Genomic DNA, 22,458 nt, shown 5'->3' with positions numbered 1-22,458 from the left:
GAGCCTGTGCTCCGCAGCGGGAGAGGCCAAAAAAGGGAGAGGCCCCCGAAACAAAAAAAAAAAAAAAAAAAAAAAAAAAAGATGTTAAAATCTCAAAAGGTTCACAGTGGAACATGGTAATTGCCTTGTCTCAAACTTTTTTTTTCATTGAAGTATAGTTAATTTACAACGTTGCTAGTTTCTGCTGTAGAGCAAAGTGATTTAGCTACACACACACACACTTTTTCAGATTCTTTTCCAGTATAGATTATTACAAGATATTTAGTGCAGTTTCTTGTGCTATACAGTAGGTCCTTGTTATTTACCTATTTAATATACAGTAGTGTGTATGTGTTAATCCCAAACTCCTAATTTATCAAACTAAAGCATTAAAAAAACAAGACATATTCTTTTCTCACCTACTAAACACATGAAATAACATATTTGAGGAGATTAAGGAATGCCAACATCTCTATAGCACAAATTAGGAGGGTTGCCCTCCACCCCCTTCCACCCCTTGGTTCATGATGATTTTCAGTCTTGCCCAGGTAAGCCACAGCTTAATTCCTTGTTATGGCTGACGTTTTAACAATAAAAAATATTTGAGAATGTAGTTTTTTTAAACATTTATGATGTGAAATTTGAATATTAGTGCTAAGATTCTTGGTGGTTGACTATCACACTTTTTAGAAACATAGAAACAACTTGCCTTTTCAATGTCACAATAACTTTCAGATTTATTGTAATCAATGTGTTTTTTTTCTAAATAGGTTCTGAACCTGAGGTGTTGGGTTTGTAAACATGTTTATTATTACACTGTCCTAAAATACTATCTTACTAATAAGAATAGTATTAACTGAGAGAATTTTGCTAGTTTCATTATTCAGTATGTATTTTTAAAGTTTCAAAATGTAAAATTTCTATAAACTGGTCCATCTTATAAGGTCAGAAATTAGTGCAAAATGTCCAAGACAAGTAGAGAAAATAACAGATAGTTTTGAATGTTTTGGGGCAGAAACATAAAGTAGCTATTGAATATTATTTTATGAAGAACAGAGGAATAAAAGACAATATGGACACTGCCTCCAGTATCACTGTAGCCCTGCTCTTTAAGTGTGTGTGTATCTATCTGTCTATCTTCCTTTAAAAGCACTCTTTCCAGAATTCCAAGTAACAAGTAGCATGACCAAATGGTGTGACTGTAGAGCACTAATGCCGGCAGCAAAGAAGAAATGAAATCCCGGCTTCCTGACTCCTGGTCCACTGTTCTTTGCCTACAAGTAGACTTTCTCAAGTCATTTTAAGTACCAAGAGCCTGATGTAGAGCAGCAGCTGATCTAAAAATGGCAAAGGAAGTCTGCCTCTGAGTGCTGTTCTCGTGCTGCCCCACAGTGGGGTCTTATCACAAACTCTACCCAAGTTTCTCAGCACAAATACTTCCCCCCTATTGGCTAGTCACGAACCAAACTAATCTGAGCAGTTCACTTTGCAGTAATATATATCAGAGTAGTGGAAATTTAGAGAAGATTAGTTTGGTTAAGAATCGAAGTACAGGGCTTCCCTGGTGGCGCAGTGGTTGAGAGTCCACCTGCCGATGCAGGGGACACGGGTTCGTGCCCCGGTCTGGGAAGATCCCACATGCCGCGGAGCGGCTGGGCCCGTGAGCCATGGCCGCTGAGCCTGCGCGTCCAGAGCCTGTGCTCCGCAGCGGGAGAGGCCACAGCAGTGAGAGGCCCGCGTACCGCAACAACAACAAAAAGAATCGAAGTATATATAAATGCTAAAAAAACCACATGAAAGAATATCTTGTTGATTTAATACCTCACTGGGATGAGCTCTTATAAATACTAAGTAATTTAATCTGAGTACTTTCGTTAACTATAAGTAGATGTATATTATAGAAAATTGGGAAAATATAGAAAGTGAAAAGAAAAAAATTGCATAGTCTCATCACACACACAAAAAATACAGACAGGGCTTCCCTGGTGGCGCAGTGGTTGAGAGTCCCCCTGCCGATGCAGGGGACACGGGTTTGTGCCCCGGTCCGGGAAGATCCCACATGCCGCGGAGCGGCTGGGCCCGTGAGCCATGGCCGCTGAGCCTGCGCTCCGCAACGGGAGAGGCCACTACAGTTGAGAGGCCCGCGTACCGCAAAAAAACAAAAAAACAGACAATTCTCACTTTTGCACGGGACTGTGTTAACTGAAACCTGTACACATTGGAACTGTGTCCTCACTTTGCATGATTCCTTGGTAATTGAGATCAAATCTGTACTGCCTGTACTGTTAACATTCAGTTTTTCTTCCAAATTATTCTTTATGTACATATTTTTAAAAACTACTAACTTGATATATTATATTTTTAGTTTTATACACTGCTTTTTTCAATTAATAATAAACTTTTTTCAAGACGCTAAATATTCTTTAAGAATATGATTTATAATGGCTACACAGTTTTCCATTCTATGGATACACTGCAATTTAACATATACCTTTCAATTCAATATGTCTGTTGTTTCCAATCTTTTGCTATTATAAATAATGCTGTGATGAATATCTTGGTAGTAAATTTTTGTGGTTATCTCTAATTAATTCCCTAGGATAAATCCCTAAAAGTAAAATTACTGAGGGATATGGCATGAACATCCTTAAGACTCAATACATACTGTCAAATCTCCATCTCATATTAAAGTTCTTTTAAAAGAAGGTAGAACAATGGCAGTTAAGCCAATCTTTTATGAGCCCCTAAAAATGAACGAGTACCCTTTCTCTCACATGTACTCATGCAGATCACTGGAACCTCAAATCCTCATTCTACCATCTCACCAGATTTCTATATAGCCCTGAAAAGATATGACCACCATTCCTTTACTTTTAAAGATTAGTCATAATATGGGCTTCCTAGATTTCCTCTAGTCTTTTCTCACTTCTTTAAAAGGAGGAAACTTTTAAATTTCAAAGTCAACTGTGAGATTAACTTTTTCATACAGACCTAAATTTATGAGCACTTCTGGAATTAAACAGACTGGGGTGCACTTCTAATCCTAGGCATTTACTAACTGTATGACCTCAGGTTAGTCACTTAATCTTTCTAAGCCTGTTTCCTCATCTATAAAAAGGGATAATGCTGCCACTTACTTTTTAAGGGCGGTCCTGAGGATTACATAAGAAAGTAATGTAAAGTGTGAAGCACTCATTCTCAGCATACTGCTTGCGCAATAAGCACTCAATATTATTACAATATATTATTACTGTATAAATATATAACATACAATCGTTTTACAGTAAGATTTTCTAAAGCTCTGTTTACATCTGAAATAAAATAACAGACTAGCTAATCTAGTTTTAGTGCTAACAGGTAACACTAAGATAATAAAATTACCAAAATCTTCACAAGAAAAAAAGAAATGGAGTCTTTTTTTTTAACTGAAGTGTAGTTGATTTACAATACTGTGTTAATTTCAGGTGTATAGTATAGTGATACAGTTTTTTTGTTTTTTGCAAATTATATTCCATTATAGGTTATTACAAGATATTGGGTATAATTCCCTGTGCTATACAGGAAGAAATGGAGTGTTTTACAACTGAGTGATATAAAAGAAAAGAAGCCATGTGTTAAAACATAAGAAAATGGCTTTCAAAAATACAGGCACTTTAAAAAGCATTACACACACACACACACACCAAGTATTATAAACATTTCCTTAAAATTTCCTTTATAAAATTTAAGAATATGCCATACCTATCATTCAAAGGCAAATTAAGCTAATGAACAGTTCTCTCTGAATTACTGATAAGAAAAACTTATTAAACAAGTTTCCCTCACCCCCAATTATTAAACAGAAATAGATTAATAACAGCCTGTTATAACCAATATTTCTATATAAAATAAACACTGTTTCCTTCAAGTTTTTAACAGGGATCTACCTATTTTACAGATTTTTCTTTCTTTCTTTAAAATGAGAGAAATGCTGTGATTATAAAAGATACCATAATATCTAGGACCTATATGCACATGGCATTGTGCTAGGTATTCCAAAATCTGAGTTCAGAGATATAATAGGAGTTTTATTTAACACTGAACAGTAGGATCAATCAACTGTTCAACAATGTCATAAAGCGCTTTTGGCTTTCTAATAAAGAATTTAAATAAAAACAGAGAGTAAAAAAAATGTGAAATACTTTATACTTGCTAGCCTACTGTTAGCCAGCTGTTGATAAATTAGCTTTAATATATGCAAAAAGAAATAAACACAAACATATTCACAGAGTCCTGCTTCCAAAAGGACTGCTCAGTCTTGTCTGGTTAAATATATCAGAAACATAAAAGTTTAGTATATACCGACAGGCACGAGGCATGGGTGTACAAACAGGAAAACAAGAGCATTTCTGTTTCTCTTCTCTCATGAAGTTATCAACTACCACTACCATTAAACATAACCCCCAATTTTTGTTTCTAGTAGTTGTCAGGAGCTAAGGAATGCTAACAAGCCTCAAGATAAGAAAGCTGTCAGTATCATAAAAGAGCAGCCAAATCGGCCAGGAAAACTAGGAATCTCAAAACGAAAGGCAAGCAACACCCAGAATCTGTGGCAATCTGAAAGATTTTTCTAATTCCTAGCTAGTTTCAATAAAGGCTACACAGTTATAATTTTATTAACATATTGAATATTTTTTTAAAAATACAGTATTTTCTTAATTTTCTGACACCAGTTCTAGGAAAGCAGGGAAGGGGCAATAAAGCACACTGACAATATCTATCAATTCACACACACACAGAAAAAGCACAGATATTAAGTGCCCAAAGAACCTCAAACTGACTTCTAGTAAATCATTCTAATTTATAGTTCATGTACAAGATACCTAAAACCAAAGAACAAAACTCTCTATGCACATGATAAGGTTGTACAAAATTGGGGATTTCCCCCTCTAAGACGACTTTCTGGTTCAGCAGAGCAACAACTGATCAGTTTGGGGCAGCAGGGAAGGAGAGGGAGAAATTGACAAAACAGAGCAGGGTTGGTGGGGGCAGAAAACTATAAGGTATATTCCATCCGGAATATGTAGATTACTTGGTTTTAGCAAGAAATTAGCCACCTCAAAATATATTTGTCATGGTATCATGTTTTGTATGGTAAGTCAAATCAACTGTAATTCCTCAAAGAGTTTCCAAACACTTGAAGATTCCAAGCTTTACAGTCAAGACTTAGTATCCTGGAAATAGCTACATTATGGCAGATAAAGAACTGAGTATTGAGAAGTTATGATTTTATATGACACGCATCAAATATACTGCTGGAAAGTTGCATACCCAACTTCTATCACACCTGTGCCTGAGCAGGTGCTCTGCCAAGAACAGCGTGGCATCTCTCAGCTTCCTGATCAGCCGTGCTCGCTTTTGGGGGAAAGACGGACATTTCTGGGGGATAAAATCAACATTCTTAGCAACTCCTCACAATAGAATGCCTTACCGAAAGGAGGTAGTCCATATGTTTGGGTTGCCTGAGGGTAGACAGCATAGGGTTGAGACTGCTGCAGTGGCTGATACTGAGTCTGCCCAGGGTAAGCAGTTTCCGAAACAGGAACTGAGAGGATATGTGCATAAGGTCTAGAAAAGTTCAAGAAAACAAAAACTTTCATGTGAGAAAAGTAGGGGAAATAGCTATACCACTAACAGCAAAGCATCAGCAATGAGGAGACTAACCTGCCACGTAAAATGTCTCTTACTATGGTCAGAAAGTAGAATTATTTTTTCCTTTCCAGGTTCTACTGTCACCTACCTAACTATTTTACAGAAAATTTAATAGCTTCAAATATCTTCCTCCCAAGGTCCAGTTACTATGCCTCAAACATCTGTGGTGTGCCACATGCAAGGCCCGATGTGAGATGCAAGCATGGACTAAACTCGCTTATGCCCTTATGTCTAAATATAGAATAAAACCCTAAAATGACATAAAACTGGACAGAACAGGATTGGCAATTGGCTCCATTCTCCACCTAGCCCTCTGGGCCAAACTAAAGTTCTGAGAGGGAAAGTGGGACTTAGAGAAGAGGGTGAGGCTGGCAGAGAAAAGGCAAGCAACCGTATTAGAAAACAGGGAGTACAGGTGTGGCCCAATATCCCCAGATCGAGCCTATAAAATAGAAGTCACATAACTAATAAAATCCAGGAAGTTCTAGACAGGACACAGAATTGCCCTGCTGATACTTAAGCCAGAGTACTGCCACTAGTTGGTGCCAACCACATCAGGTTTAGCTAGAGATTTGAACTTAACAGTGAAACTTCTGGGATTTTAAACTAGCTAGATGACCTGGTCATTTTATCCATGGAATAAGATGGTGCCACATTTTATGCACTGAATTTTTAGATACCGGTTATTTTATTTGATAAGTTATGCTGTACTCATAAGCAAGAAAGTGTCATATGTACCATATAGATCATAACAATAACATAATGGGGGAAAGGGGTGTTTCAGAAAGGAAAAGATTTTTTTTCCCCCAGTTTTGGGGAAGAAGAAAATGAAGGAAGACTATAAAGAAATGGTCTGTGAGCTGAGCAGATAGCATGTGCAGAAATGGGAGAGAAAGGGTGTTTTAGGAAAAGAGAAAAACTCTGGCAAAGGTACAGAGGAAGGGCTTCAGCCTGCAAGGAGCACATATTATATTAAGGCAAAGTATAAGAAGATAGACAGCAAAGACCTTGAATATGAGGCTAAAAGTGTTCAACTGGGAGTCACTGAAATTGTTGAGCAAAGAATGACAAGATCAGAGCTGTTCTTTAATAAAGATTGGTTTGACATTTCTTTGTAAAATGGATTGCGGAGGGTGGTTGAAATAGAGGCAATTAAAAAATGCAATGGTTTTAGCTAAGTGGTAAGGAGGTCTGCATTAAGATAGAAGGCATAGGGACTCCCCTGATGGCGCAGTGGATAAGAGTCCATCTGCCAATGCAGGGGACACGGGTTCGAGCCCTGGTCCGGGAGGATCCCATGTGCGGCGGAGTGGCTGGGCCCCTGCGCCATAACTGCTGAGCCTGTGCTCTGGAGCCCGAGAGGCACAACTGCTGAGGCCCACCCACCTGGAGCCCGTGCTCCGCAATGGGAGAGGCCGCCAAAGTGAGAAGCCTGCATACCATGGCGAGGGGTGGCCCCCGCTCACAGCAACGAAGACCCAACACAGCCAAAAATAAATAAATAAAATAAATTTTTAAAAAATTAAAAAGGAAAAAGATAGAAGACATAGCTAATAAGGTGTCCTGAGTACAGCAGGTATACAAATATTTTTTGAACAAATGAATGAATTTGGAATATGCAATATTCACATCTCGGTAGACCCTAAAAGACTGAATTTGAAAATTTCTATTCTTCTTAGCCAGATCTGAGACCAGAAAATAGCTCAGGTTGTAGCTGTTAATCAAATCACGTGGGAATGATTTAAAATCTTAGTGACTTCAAATGGATTAACCTCCAGATATGATAAAGATCATAATATCATTTTTTATATAGTGTCTTTATAGCTCAAATTATTTTCTTATCTTCTTCATAATGATCTCAGAGAATAGGTTCGGTCATTTCACAGAAGAAGAAAACCACATGAAAATGACTGGCCCAAGAATGCTATTAGTGTTAATACCAGGTTAGAATTTGAAGAACTCATTGAGCTGACTTTTCAATTAGCTCATTTTTTTAACTGACGCAAAATTCAAAAGGAAAAAGTTTTTTTATAACATACCCATACATATCACTCACCTGTGTTACCAAAGGTGAGTGTTCCTTATGTACCCTGCCTATGTAAGCACATCAGAATTTATCCCAGTTTAATAAAGCACACTTGTATGTATCTATGTATGTAGGCTCACTCTATCAATGCACAACTGCTGGCTCGATATACACACTGTTCTGCACCTACTCATCTTGGAGATGATTAACTTAGTGGACCTTAAATGCTGATCTTACCCCATGAGGCCCAAAATATTGCCTCTTAATGACTTCAACCCACTAAACCTGTTTAATCTCAAGCCTAGTTCTACTCTTCAGGACACTCCTAAAACAATAAACTGAACATAGATTAGACTGAGAAGTCCCAGTCTGAGGCTGGCTTTAGCTTTTTAAATTGATCTCTCTATTAAAGTAGAGCAAAGACAGAATGATCAGAGGTCAATCAGTAATATGTTTACATCACTAAGGGTATTTTGCATTTTTCAGTGCCTATTCATTTTGAGCAAGCTCCTGGGTAACAGTGATCTATTCCAGACAATCATCAACTTTTTAAAAGGATGTTATATAGACTGTATTTAGAGGGAATGAAAAAACTGGAGTAGGGAAGAACAAGAAAGGTGAAAATAAGTTAAATGTCAACTTAATAACTTAAATATCAAGTTAAATTTTGCAATGAATCTAGAGAAAAAGCATACAGATTTTTGAAATAATTATTCAACTTACTTTGCAGAATACATTTGTGAGGTATAATCATTGGATGAGCGAGGGATGTAATCGGTGCATGTCATAACTGAAAGAAAGATATCACCAGGAAAAAGTTAGAACATTTCAAAAATGAAATGGGGAAATTTCATGTCTCACTGTATAGTCTTTCAAACTAAATAACAGAATACAACTTGGGCATCAGAAATTTAGAAAGACTATGCAGTAGGAAATACCTCACTCTTCTAATAATGGGTTTAGAGACTTTTAGAGACAGTAAAAGAAGCTAGAATGCAAAGGGTATGGTAAAGCACTCGAAAGTCAGTACCAACAGACCTCTACCTTCACCCATCACTGATCTACAACCATAGATGAAGCAACTTCCTAAGCTCTCAGCTGTGCTCATAGGCAAACTTAAAATGCAAGATCTATGTCTAGGAAACCACATTATACTTCTTCAGCTTATTCATTCTCTGGGTGCTTACCCTATTCTGAATAAAAGGTCATAAGAATGACTTGCAGGAAGACAGATTTGGAGCAAGAACTCAATTTTATTAGAAAACTGTAGCTACTGCTATATATAATCAACAGCAGAAAGACGTAAGTATGCTTCTGTATTACTATTTTTTAAGCTTTGTAGTAAAGGCTTTACGTTTGGCAAAGCAGACACACACCTGAGGAACTGATGTAATACTCTGATAAACCATCAAGTAAAGAGACTTTCACAGCTAGTGTCCTCTTCACCTCCATGACTTCATCCAGAATAGATACCGTCATGAGGCTTGACCCTAATGATTTCATCTGGGATAAATACTGTAAATATTCAACTCAAGTTTGACAGATAGCAGAATCCTATTCATTAGCACTATTTCAGTCCATATTGTAGACAGAGTAACATCACACAGAGCTTGTACCAGACTCCTCAACTGTTCAAGAACTTCCTTCAACAACTATAAAGGAGGTTGCTCTATTGTGATTACGGACTAAGGGTGAACCAACTAACTTTATGTCCAGCTGGGTTCCCTGAGTGTCTGACCCAAAAAGGGAACCCTGATCAAGATCAGATGCAGGGACAATTCATGCCCAACAGTACGATAAATCATCATCTGTGAGTTTATCATGAATCTTGTCCACTGCCATTGTTCAAAGTCTTTGAAAATACTTAATGGCAATTTGCAGATTAAATCGTTAATCCATAATCACTTTGACAAAAATGAAGGGGATCTCAACTAGATCTAAAGTTCTTAGCATTCATCGCATAGAATGGAAGTTCATTTGAAATTCTACATAATGGTTCCTTCTCTGCTGACAAGTACATTCAAAAACCCAAATCCTTCTCCTCCTCTGATTTAATTTAATTGTAGAAGAGGTCCACAAAACATCCTGGGAGATACAGGCCAATTTTTACTTCTCTAGAGAATGAATGAGACTTGATCTTTGCAGTACTTGGGAACTTAACAAGAGTCAGGGCAAGGGACTTCCCTGGTGGTCCAGTGGTGAAGAATCCGCCTTCCAATGCAGGGGACGAGGGTTCTATCACTAGTCGGGGAACTAAGATCCCACATGCCAGGGGCAACTAAGTCCACGCGCCACAACGACTGAGCTTGTGCGCCTCAACAAGAGAGCCCGCATGCCGCAAACTACAGAGCCCACGCACCACGAGAAAGAAAAGCTCGCGCGCCACAACTAGAGAGACGCCCACGCACCGCAACGAAGAGCCCGTGTGCCGCAATGAAAGATCCTGCATACCTCAAGGAAGATCCCATGTACCGTAACTAAGACCTACTGCAGCCAAAATAAATAAAGAAAATAAATAATTTTTTAAAAAAAGAGTCAAGGCATAATCTGCTTAAAATCTGTAACTTCTCTGTCCCCTTGCCAAGCTGTGGGACAGCTGCCTTCCTACTAAATTGCAAAAGTATTAAGATCATTATTGTACGTGCGCTAAATACCCAAGTCTTGTGTTCCCTTGTGACAAAAAATTGCACGTGAGGTGGGACAATCAAGTTTCAATGACCTATGCCAGCGACACAACAAAGCCAGACCCCAGAATAAGATTACACAAAATGGAAACAGAACCCAAATTTCTTGAGCTTTGTGTAAATAAATCTGGATGTGTTTAACTTTGTACTGGTTAAAAAAAAAAAAAAGCAGTGGAGATGAAGCAAAACCTTGAAATATATCCTGAAGGTAAAACTAACACGACATCCTGATAAATTTGTAGGTAAGGAATGAGGAAAACGGGAAAACAGGATAATTTCTAGGTTTTCAGCTTGAGTAATTAGATGGATAGTGAAACCACTTCCAAATATGGGGAAATTCGGGAAGAGAACAGATTTGGTGAGGGCTAAGGGCATAAAAAGCTTTCACACATTTTAAGTATGACTTTCCTTTTAAATATCTAAGTGGAGATGTCAAGTAGGCAGCTGGATTCACAAATGAAATTAGGGGAGAAGTCAGACTAGAAATACAAATTTGGAATTCGTAAACAATGTATAAAACATTTAAAGTAATGTAGTAATGGATGAGAGGATGCAGAAAGAGCAAAGATGGTAGACTAGAACCAAACCCTGAGGCCCACCAACATTCAGAGTTCAGATAGTAGAAGAAAGGCCAGCAAAGGAGAAAGGTGGGAGAAAAAATAGTGGGAGGCAGGATACAAGGAGAGAAATGTCCACTAGAACTAGCACTTTCAGTTACTGAAAGTAACTAATGACCTTGACAAAAGCAATTTCATTGGAAGAGTGATGACAGAAGCTAAATTTGAGAGGGGTGAAGGGCGAATGGGAGGTGAGAAAGCAAGTGAGGGCAACTCTTTCCAGAGGTTCCAATGGGTCATGGAACAAAGAGAAGGTCTATATCTAGCGGGGGATGTGGACCCAAAGGATGGTTTTGTGTTTTAAGATGGTAGATACTGAATCATGTCTCTTTACTGACAGGATGGATTAAGAAGAGAAGAACATGATGATGCAGGAATGGTATTAGGATAACCAAAGTACCAAAGTACCAAAGTACCAAAGTCCTTGGGGGAGGTGAGAACAGACAGGTATGAAGCACAAATAAAAGGTTTTACCTTTGACAGGAGCAAGAATACTATTCCAATTCTGACAAGAATGAAGATAACATGGGTACAAACACAAGTAGCTTTGAAGATCCGGTGGTGGTAGGATAATAAGGGAGCTTCCTGTCACAGAGAGCTTCTATTTGAGAAGGAGTCATCAGGTAAGCATGAAGGAAGGTGAATGAGTATGGGTGCTTCGAGAGGAAAGAAGTGGTGTGAAATATTAAAAGGTAAAACTCATGAGTGAAATGTAGTAGGGTGCCCACTTGAGGCCCTGTGAGTAAATAGTCAGCTAGGTGTATAATTCATCCAATAATGTTCAGCTATTTGAATGCACTTATAGAGAAGGTGGAGAGTTGGATTAAATTATGGCTGGGGTTTAGCAAGAAGAGTACAAGAGGCCAAATTATTGAAGATATTTGTAAGGGAGTAATTATAATAAAGAACCATAGAATCTATGCTGAGTAAAAAGGGACAGGAAAACAAGAAGGACATTATGGGTATTGGATAGGTCATCTACATGAATGTTGAAACTACCAAGAATAATAAGAGTCTGGATGGAGAAGAAAAAGAAGATCTAGTCTTTAAAGAGCAAAATGACTAGGAGTTCAGTCTGAGGTAAAAAGAAATGTGGGGGAGGGGCATAAATATAGACTTCAAAGGAACTAGAGTTTTTGAGAAAAAAAGAGAAATGCTTTTCAAGAAGCAAGAAGACAACTTACCTCTGGGCCCTGAAGTATATAAGGAACAGGCCTTTTTCTTGGGGATGAGTGAGATATTAAAAAAATTAGAGTAGACACTTTTCATTGATTAGAGCAGTTTCCCATATGTATCAGAATTAGCTATCTTCTTGGAAATGCAGATTCCCATCCACATCAGGTCTACTGAATGATAATCACTGAAGATGAGGCTAGAATTCTACATTACAAACAAGCTCTCCAGATGACTCTTAGGTATGTTGAAAGTTTGAGAACCACTGGAACAGCATCTTTGAGGAAATAATATATACAACTCAAGACATACCATTTTTTTTAAAAATAGGCACACCATTTTTTAACACATGGGAATTATACAAGGTTAAGCATAATCATCTTAAGATATATCCCCCAAATAAATGTCTTTTCAAAAAGCATCTTACACAAATTTATCCTTTCAAAGTGTGTGGGAAAATATGGAAGGGCACAGCTATTGGGTTGGCCAAAAAGTTCGTTCAGGTTTTTTCCGTAAGATCTTACTTACTTTAATTTCAAGGAGGACTATTTGCCCTATGGAGCATACCACCATGATATGTCAGAGAACGCTCATGCCTCCACAGGAAAAAAAAAAAAAGAACATTCTACAAATTTTTGTCTAATGCATGAATATAACTGTTCTACAAGAGAATAAGGGTTGGTAAGTGGATACCTGAGATGGATCTCCCTCAGGGCCCAGTATCAATCCTGGGCTCTCGGGGGATTACTTTTCTTTTTTTTGGCCTAGATGGATAGGTAGAATTATTTGGTTATTAGGAAAGTAGAAAAATATCAAGCCCTCTGGAGGAACAGTCAGAGGTTGGCCCACAAACTTTTCTGATTTTGAGTAAGGCACTATTTATTACCTTTAGAACATCCAACCTCAAAACAAAAACACAATCACCAATCCCTGGGGAGTGAATTCCATGTGATTTTGTTCCTTAGCTGGTATGTCAATAAGGCTTATAGGAGAGCACAAGGATGAACACACAAACAAGGCAATGAAAGGATTCTGGATATTCTGAGACAAACAAGGCAATCAGTTAAAACCAATTATAAAAGAATAGCATCACCTGGTCACAGGAGCACCTCTTCCATGGTGCACAGAATATGGTACTTACTTTCCTCCGACATGGTAAGGTTTGAAGCAAGGCTTGAAGTTTCAGGTTTCTGATCATTGACTTCGGAGTTGCTTACTTGACTGGGAAAACCAAAATGATACATTAGCCCCTGACTGACCTGCTGCATTGCTAAAAGTGATTAAATCAAACCCTTTCTTCCTAGGTAAGTTAAGAGGCAAGGTAAGTCTACTTTATGAAATACTTATTCTTGGATTTTAGCGGCTACCTAAAGAGCTAGGGCCAGGGCTAGTACCTTCAGCATTCTACTGTTCTTCATCATCACTTCAATCTTTGTATCACTTGGAAATTCCACCTAAGCCACAGGCAAGTTGGATTTTCTCTGAAGACCACATGGTAAAAGAAAAGTTCCACAACACCAAAAACTGCTGTCACTTTATTTCCAAAGTACCAAAGGGAAGTAGGAAGATGCTTGATTTCAGACAATGGTCCTCATAATCACTTGACAAGTTTTTTCAAATCATACACACTTGCTTCCAAGAAGGGGTTCTGAACCTTAAAATGGTACATTCCGCTGTATTTCCTTTCCCCCAATTAAAAATAAACAAATTTTTATTTTTATCATTCCCAAAACTTAGCAACATCTTTTTAAAAAAACTTGTAAGACAAATTAAGAGAAACTGTAAAAGGTAAGTCATGTAAACTGGGAGGACAAGTCATCATGTTAGACACGTTAATGTTGGGAAGATCCTCACTGAAATTCTGAATTGGAGATTATACTCTCATCCCTCACAATGTCCTCTCTCTTCCTTCTACCTTACTTTCCACTCTCCACATATTCTCTCAACTACCAGTATAGCACAGTGCTTAAGAGTGTGGATTCTAGAACCAGATTGCTTGAGTTCATATTCCACTTTGCCAAAACTAGCTTTATGACTTTAAGCAAGTCACTGAACTTGTTTGTGCTCCAGTTTTTCAACTGTCAATGAGGGATAATTACAGAAGCTACCTTTTAGGACTGTTATAGAAATTAATGAGTTAATACATGAAAAGTACTTAGAACAGAGACTAGAACAAAGTACAATATAACTGTAGCTAGTATTATTACAATACAACTTCTCCCCAGCCCAGGTATTCTTCCCACATTCATGTTCCCTAGCAAGAAATCTGCTTTGCTGTTCTACACTCTAGGGAGACGTGGAGGACACTGTCCCAGACACTACACATATCTGGAAAGAGTAGTTTTAAAAAGAAAAAAATTTTAAAAAGAAATGTTATTTATAAAAAAAAATACACAGCACCAAAATTCTTAAAGCTCTCATTATCTTTTCTGAATGGACCTCTAATATTCAAGCATAATAAAGTTTTTTTTTTCCGGGTATATTCTCAATGTTCAAACAATTTTCCCTAAGATGTAATTAATTTTTAAAGGTAAATCCCCAGATGAAGTTTATTTTAATATATTTACTCAACTGTCTGTACTTCTGGAATAGCGCTTAATATACCAACCAAGATATTACTATGGGAATTGAGGGTAAGGGTCATACTGAATAGTTACATCATTGTTTCCCAAAATGGCTTATCTCTTATAATTACCTGAGTGGTAAAAATACAGACTTCTGAGCCCCATCTTATGCCTAATTAAATAAGATTCCAAGGAGAAAGGTATAAACCCAGACAAGAACTTCACATTTCTGACTACAATGACTGGTCTTCTATGTGTACCTGAATAAGTCTGGGGTTCACTGTTATACCCACTGTTGAAAGACTATTTCTAGATCCTGTATCTTAGAAGGTATATTTGTATGGTCTGGCATACAATGGACCAGTGCCTAAAATCCTATGGTCCTGTAATCTTATAGCAAAATCCCCTACCTATTCAACTGAGTATCTAGAGATTAAATAGAAACAACAGCACCAAGACAGTGAATTAACTCCAGCACTTTGCTAAATATTTAAAGTTATTGTATCTAGAAAAATTATTACTGTCTCAAAATATAATTATTTTCAGTTATATAAACATAAATTTTACTTAACAATGTGTGTATATTAAAATAAATGCTCCAAAATAAAATTTCCCTCCTCCAAAAAGAGCAAAAACACCCAAACTCCAAAAGTAAGCACCACAAATATTTCATTCTCATTCACTAGAACTCTTGTCAATAATTAACACAACCAACTAAAGAGTGGATAAACAAAGTGTGGAATAGACATACAGTGAAGTATTATTCAGCCTTAAAAAGGAAGGAAATTCTCACACATGCTACAACATGGATAAACCATGAAGACATTATGCTAAATGAAATAAGCAAGTCACAGAAAGACAAATAACTTATGATTGCACTAATAAGAGGTACTTAGAGTACTCAAAAATCACAGAGACAAAAAGCAGAATGATGGTTGCCAGGAGCTGGGAAAAGGGGAAAGTGGAGTTACTGAAGTCTTTTTTGGGGAAAGGGTCAATGTTTGATAGTGAAAATATGACAGATCATTTAATTGGAAGTGTATAAGACACAGGGCTAGTGTGACAATAGAATAAATAAGCTGGAATGATAGTGTGTGTGGTGGTATAAGAGTAGGATTCTTAAAATTTAGATGTTAGAGGTGATGCAGTTACCGGTTCATATGGTTGGTAGACAAACAACAGAAGGTAAGAACTGTGGACAACTGAAAATCATGGTGTTGTGGAAACCAGAGCATGACATGCAAAGAAGCTGCCTCTTTTCTACAAGGGGAGCCAAGCTAATGACTAAGGTGTCCCATATCCATTTGGTAATTAATGATTAACCCCTTGGATTTTCCTTATTTCTGTCTTCCCTATTAAGTATACAGTACATCTGACTGAAGAATATTCACCATTGTGTCTCTTCCACATATCACAGGATCTGAGAGATACCATGAGATTGGTATATATTGTTGAATAAATAATGAATAAATGAAGAAAATCAGCACCTATGTGTTTCAAGGACAAACTTTTAGAGGAAAATCTTCACCTTAAACCAAATAATTTCAAAACGTAAAGACTGATGCTAAAAACCAAAAAGAGGGTAGTCAACACAAATCATGCCCATATACTAATCAGCATGTAAAAACAATTATAAGTAGGTCATTAGAAAGAAATTCAACTCTGTATACCTTAAAGTTTGCTCTCCTGATTCCTGCATCTTGGCTTTTTTCACCTGTAAAACAATTATACAAAAGCATCAATGTCTTGATCTGTTTTTAAAATCATCTAGCTACTCAAGTGGCAGCCTAATATTAACTAATAAATTACAGGGTAACTGTTTCCTTTTGTTTCCCTTAGATTTATTTTATTAATCCCTATTATATTTTAGAGTTAGAGATGTACTTTTATTCACATGAGGCTCTTTTTTTTAAATGAAAAAAGTGTTTTTCAGATTCAAGGTAAATAAAAGGTTTACCAGGATTTTTACTCAACACAGAATGTTTACCAGGATAAGGTATCCAAACTCGGATACAAACTGGTTAGTTTAAAATTCTACCAGACACACAGTTTTATTCTCAAACAGTAAGTATGGCAATCTCACTATCATCTAATCATTTATTTAACAGAAATATCTTTATATTCAAATTACTTACATGCCAAAAATAAAAATAAATTCTAATCAGGTTACCAGTAATCTAAAAAATATTCTTCACACTATACTGTTTTTTCCCCATATTTTCACCTTCTCTAATTCCTTCTAAGGTAAAAGCATTTTCATTGAAACAGTTTAAGAATCCATAAATGAAAGATCAATGGTTAATACTACTAAGTTTCCCCTGTTTTTTTATATGACAAAGAATCTGATTTTAGAGTTTTCTGATTAGAATTACTAGTTATAGTAGAAGTATGCTTAGTGTGCTTAGCCATACAAATTATGAACACTTAAAGTATTTCAAGCTGACAAAGAGTACTGCCAACCACTACAAAGAGTAAGAACTCACAGAGGCAGCAACTTTGCTAAACCATTTTAAATAAACATATCCGGTGGGAATATAGTTATTTAATATGATTAAATTTAACAATTCAGACAAGGTAAATAATAAATACAAGTTAAATACAAGGCCCATACAATTTCTCATGGACAGCCACTCCTCATGAGAAAACATGACAAAATAAATAAAACCAAATACTCTTGGTTATTTGCTTATGGCATATCAACTCATTATATAATGCTGCCTAAATTTTCAAAGGTACCAATAAAGATAAAGAAAAAAGGGGCATTAAAAAAGAACCCTCTAGGGACTTCCCTGGTGGTGCAGCGGTTAAGAATCCACCTGCCAGGACTTCCCTGGTGGCGCAGTGGTTAAGAATCCGCCTGCCAATGCAGGGGACATGGGTGCGAGCTCTGGTCCGGGAAGATCCCATATGCTGCAGAGCAACTAAGCCTGAGAGCCACAACTACTGAGCCCACGAGCCACAACTACTGAGGTCTGTGCGCCACAACTACTGAAGTCCACGTGCCTAGAGCCCGTGCTCCACAACAAGAGAAGCCACGCCAACAAGAAGCCTGTGCGTCACAACGAAGAGTAGCCCCCGCTCTCTGCAACTAGAAAAAGCCTGAGCACACCAATGAAGACCCAACACAGCTAAAAATAAATTTTTAAAAAACCCTCTAAATTTAGAAACAAAATTATAGAAGCATATGGAGAAAAAAGAAAAAAACAAAGAAGTTTGAGGTAGATAAACCCTTACTAAGCATGATATTAAATTCAAAAGCCATAAAGGAGAAAACAGACTGATTTTACAAAAATTCAAAACTTCTGTATGATAAAAGATACCAAAACCAACCAGGAGGTCAAGGAATTCCAGAATGGTATACATACTGTGACAAGAGAATTTAATTGTATTACAAATGTATGACATAACCTCACTGAAAGGCATAGGAGAAAAATGTGCTGATGGAGTAACGCTGGAAAACACGTTTTGACTGGAAACTGCAAGGCTAAAGATAAGAAAAATTCAACTTTCTAGTTTATCTACTTAAACTTTCTAGTTTATCTATTTATGTCATTTCACAAATGACAAAATACAGGCTCTTGCTATAATATAAATGTGCTGCCCCTCCCACCTGAAGATGACAGTATTTACATAAGGTCAGATAATACTGTAATTTTCCAATAGTGGTGATGAATCTATGCTTAGCTCACCCAAAGACCCTCTTTGCGATCAAAGAAATAATTTTAAAACAGTCTATGGTCTCCTAACAGTAATCCATATAAAAAAACTAGAGCACTGAGGAATCTAATTTATCAGTCTTCATTTTATTAGCGCCACAGAGTAACAAACTTAGCTAGAGAACTAAAAAAAAAAGCCCTGGAGCAAAATTTTAAAATATACCATAATGGCCTTTCAAGTAAGAACTACACTTTTTTACTTTCTATTTACTACAGTGCCAACTCGGTACAAAGAGTATGTACTCATAAATAGAAATGGAGAAAATGTACTTAAAGACATATCTACCAAACAAAAACGTCTGGGGGAGGAAAATGTGTTATCAACTAATTTTGTACCTTTCACAGCCCATTGTTAGCCTTGATTTGCGCAGTTATGTCCTCCTGTAAGTCAGGGATAGGAAACCTTGGCACTAGAGGCAGGTAAACTAAAAGGATACAGACAGATTTCACTGGATTACAAAAAGGATGGGTTCAAACAATACAATCCAGAAACTGACAGAATGTAAAATAGTACAGCTAGTTTGGAAAACAGTCTAGCAGTTCCTCAAAAGGTTAAACATAGAGTTACATATAATCCAGAAATTCCACTCCTGACTATATAACCAAGAGAAATGAAAACTTATGTCCACACAAAAACTTGGACATGAATGTTCCTAACAGCATTATTCAAAATAGCCAAAAAGTGGAAACAACCCCAGTGTCCATGAACAGATAAATACAATAATGATAAATAAAATGATGAATGATAAATCCATACAATGAAACATTCAGCAGTAAAAGGGAATGAAGTACTTATACATGCTAACACAGATGAATCTTGAAAAGATTATGCTAAGTGAAAGAAGCCAGTCACAAAGGACCACATATTTTATGAATCCATTTACATGCAATATCCACAAATAGGTCAATAGGAAAGTAGATTAGTAGTTGCCTAGGACTGCGGGAGGGAGGGAATTGAGGGTGACTGCTAATGGGTACAGAATTTCTTTTTGGAGTGATGAAAATGTTCTAAAATTGACTCTGGTGATAGTTGCAAAACTCTGTGAATATATTAAAAACCATCAAATTGTATACTTTAAAATGGATGTGAATTGTATCTCACTAAAGTTGTCATTTAAAAAAATGACAATCTTACGGGCATGTTATGACTAAAGTTTACTCAAAAAGGAAGAACCACTGGCAAATTCATGAATCAGAGCTCTACTTGTGCCTCTGCTTTAAAAAAAAAAAAAAAAAATCAGGCTTTAAATATAACAGAGCAAAGAAATACATATAACCCAATACACAAATTCAGAATATCAAGGCTCAGTTCTGAGGGTTAATTCACTGTATATCTACTTCTCTACATCTGTTTTCTCAACTGTAAAAGAAAACTATGACTATTTCACAGGCCTGCTATGAAGATGAAATTGGTGGTAGTAGTGGGGCGGGTGGCAAGGGAGAGAGCGAATGAGAGAGAGGTGTTTATGAAAGACAAAGACATTGTTAAATTTTAATGTTACCACCAAAAGCAGCAAAAACAAAGCTGAATTTCCAAAATTTCAAAGACAAGATTAAGAAATACCACCTTCTAGATAAGAAAATTATATTATGCATCTCAAATGTCATTCCAGAACTATTCTGAGATGACTTTCAAGTATATAACTATAGTGCCTCCTAAGTTTTAACAAGAGGCTAAATCATACTAGGGCTTGGTAAACTATAATCTTGGGAATAATAAATCCAACAGAAGTCTGCATGAAGCCTATAAAAAGGAAGATGTTTTTGTCAGAATTTATCCACCACTGTCAAACAAAGCATACCATTCTCTTTACTAGAAAGTCATACTCTATATTCTAGAAGGGGAAAGGGCTTGATCATAACCTGGATGAAATTATACACAAAAAACATTTAATGCTATTTTCTTTGATTGTGCTTACCAACAGTCTTTTTTTTTTTTTTTGCGGTACACAGGCCTCTCACTGTTGTGGACTCTCCCGTTGCGGAACACAGGATCCGGATGCGCAGGCTCAGCAGCCATGGCTCACGGGTCCAGCCCTCCACGGCATGTGGGATCCTCCCGGACCGGGGCACGAACCCGTGTCCCCTGCATCGGCAGGGGGACTCTCAACCACTGCGCCACCAGGGAAGCCCACAGTCATCTAATTATTAATTTTACTTCCAGAACTTGACATAAGGAAATGAGTATGTGGAGAGTGAGAGTAAGCATTCTAAATCACTAGAAACTAGAAAGGTAAATACCCGTGGCAGAGACAACTACCTGCTCCACCATTGCATGTGGGGTGTGACTTGCGATGGGAGGCAAAAAACATGTCTTTTAAGTTCACAGGTACCCGTCCAAAAGAAGTCACATCTGGACCTAGTAGAAACTAGTGGGCATCAGATTCTGGATTTGACCTGGATACAGCAACTGATGGAAGCTGGGGCTGTTTCTCTTAAGAGGAATGTGTGGGGAAAGGAGTTACATATTGTTCTTTAGATGTGAAAAATGAAACAGGTGAACCAAAGAGAAGATTATTGTAGATTCACTTATAAATATTCAGTGGTCTTTTTCCTGTTCCTGGGCACACAGGATGCTATAGACTGAACGTCTGTGTCTTCCCCCAAAATTCATATTTTGAAATTTTATCCCCAATATGATGAAATTTGGAGGTTGTGCTTTTGGGGTGATTAGGTCATGAGGGTGGAGCCCTCATGAATGGGATTAGAGGCCTCCTGGGAATTCCCTGGCAGTCCAGTGGTTAGGAGGTTCACTGCCGGGGGCCCAGGTTCAATCCCTGGTCAGAGGAACTAAGATCCCGCAAGCCGTGCAGCAAAAAAATTAAAAAATAAATTAAAAAAAGAAAGAGATCTCCTTTTCCCTTTCCACCATGTGAGGTCACAGCAAAAAGATGGCAGTCTATGAACCAGGTAGCAGGCCCTTACCATACACCAAATCTGTTGGCGCCTTGATTTTGGACTTCCCAGCCCCCAGAACTGTGAGAAATCAATTTCTATTGTTTATGAACCACCAATTCTATAGCATTTTGTTACAGTAGCCAGAATAGACTAAGACACAGATTGCTGGCATTTTCCAGACCCCCTTGCTGTCAGGTTGGAGCCATCCACATAAGCCACTTCTACAACTACCCCTTAAAAACATCTCATGTGATTCTCCAATCCTCTCTTCCGTTTCTTTGGCAACCATGGAGGCCACAGTTGAAGATAATAGCATCACAAGATGAAAGAAGCCTTCATGGAAGACTGGCCCAGGAAAGCTGTCAATCCACATGAGACTAATGTGAGAGAAAAATACACTGCAGATTCATTCTCCAATGTTAAATGCCTACAGTGAGAATTCTAGTTCATATTCACGCTATCATTCATTCAACTGACTGTTCTCTACCAAGCCCTCCTGAAAGGGAATATAATGATAAACAAAATACAGTCCTTGACCTCAAGGAAGTTATAGTCTGGTTGAAAAGAAATAGATAATTTCTAAAACAGTGAAACAGGGACTTCCCTGGTGGCACAGGGGTTAAGAATCCGCCTACCAATGCAGGGGACACAGGTTCGAGCCCTGGTCCAGGAAGATCCCACATGCCGCGGAGCAACTAAGCCCGTGAGCCACAACTGCTGAGCCCGTGTGCCATAACTACTGAAGCCCGTGCGCCTAGAGCCTGTGCTCCACAACAAGAGCAGCCACCGCATGCAAGGAAGAGTAGCCCCTGCTCGCCACAACTAGAGAAAGCCCACACGCAGCAACGAAGACCCAACGCAGCCAAAAATAAATAAAATTTTTAAGAAGTAATAAATAAAACAGTGAAATAATGATTCTGATAGAAGTTCAAGGTTCTATGGAACACAAAGAAGGAGCACCAAACCCAGTCTTTTTACTGGGGAGAGTCTAGAGAATTAGAACTCATTTGAAATAACTTAGGTACCTGCTTATAAATGTGGAAATAAAACATTTTTAATTGATATGGTATCCTTTATAGTTTGAAAATTACCCTCCTTTTTTTTTTTTTT

At 37.6% G+C, this 22,458-nt stretch overlaps 1 protein-coding gene across 12 annotated transcripts in view; it reads right to left on the bottom strand.

Annotated features, from left to right (window-relative positions):
* EYA3 (EYA transcriptional coactivator and phosphatase 3) overlaps positions 1 to 22,458 on the bottom strand; it is a 104,504-nt gene that overhangs the window by 40,174 nt on the left and 41,872 nt on the right. For 6 of the 12 annotated variants that reach the window (XR_003433360.1, XM_027109479.1, XM_027109487.1 and 3 more), the window contains exons 3-6: positions 16,405 to 16,448; positions 13,312 to 13,391; positions 8,420 to 8,486; positions 5,450 to 5,586 (exon numbers count right to left, since the gene is read on the bottom strand). Coding sequence is in view for 11 of the 12 variants with exons in the window: in XM_027109479.1 (XP_026965280.1) it covers positions 5,450 to 5,586; positions 8,420 to 8,486; positions 13,312 to 13,391; positions 16,405 to 16,448 (328 nt within the window). In the remaining variant the exon portion in view is untranslated. Of the gene's footprint in view, positions 1 to 5,449; positions 5,587 to 8,419; positions 8,487 to 9,072; positions 9,969 to 10,104; positions 13,392 to 16,404; positions 16,449 to 18,786; positions 19,009 to 22,458 lie in introns of those variants that run through there. The other 6 variants (XM_027109485.1, XM_027109484.1, XM_027109489.1 and 3 more) reach the window with 6 other exon arrangements.

Source organism: Aethalodelphis obliquidens, unplaced genomic scaffold (assembly GCF_003676395.1).
Source record: "Aethalodelphis obliquidens isolate GAN/ISIS:26980383/991018 unplaced genomic scaffold, ASM367639v1 scaffold9, whole genome shotgun sequence".
Taxonomy (NCBI): domain Eukaryota; kingdom Metazoa; phylum Chordata; class Mammalia; order Artiodactyla; family Delphinidae; genus Aethalodelphis; species Aethalodelphis obliquidens.
The sequence above is the reverse complement of the archived record's forward strand: the minus strand, read 5'-3'. Positions and strand labels throughout refer to the sequence as shown.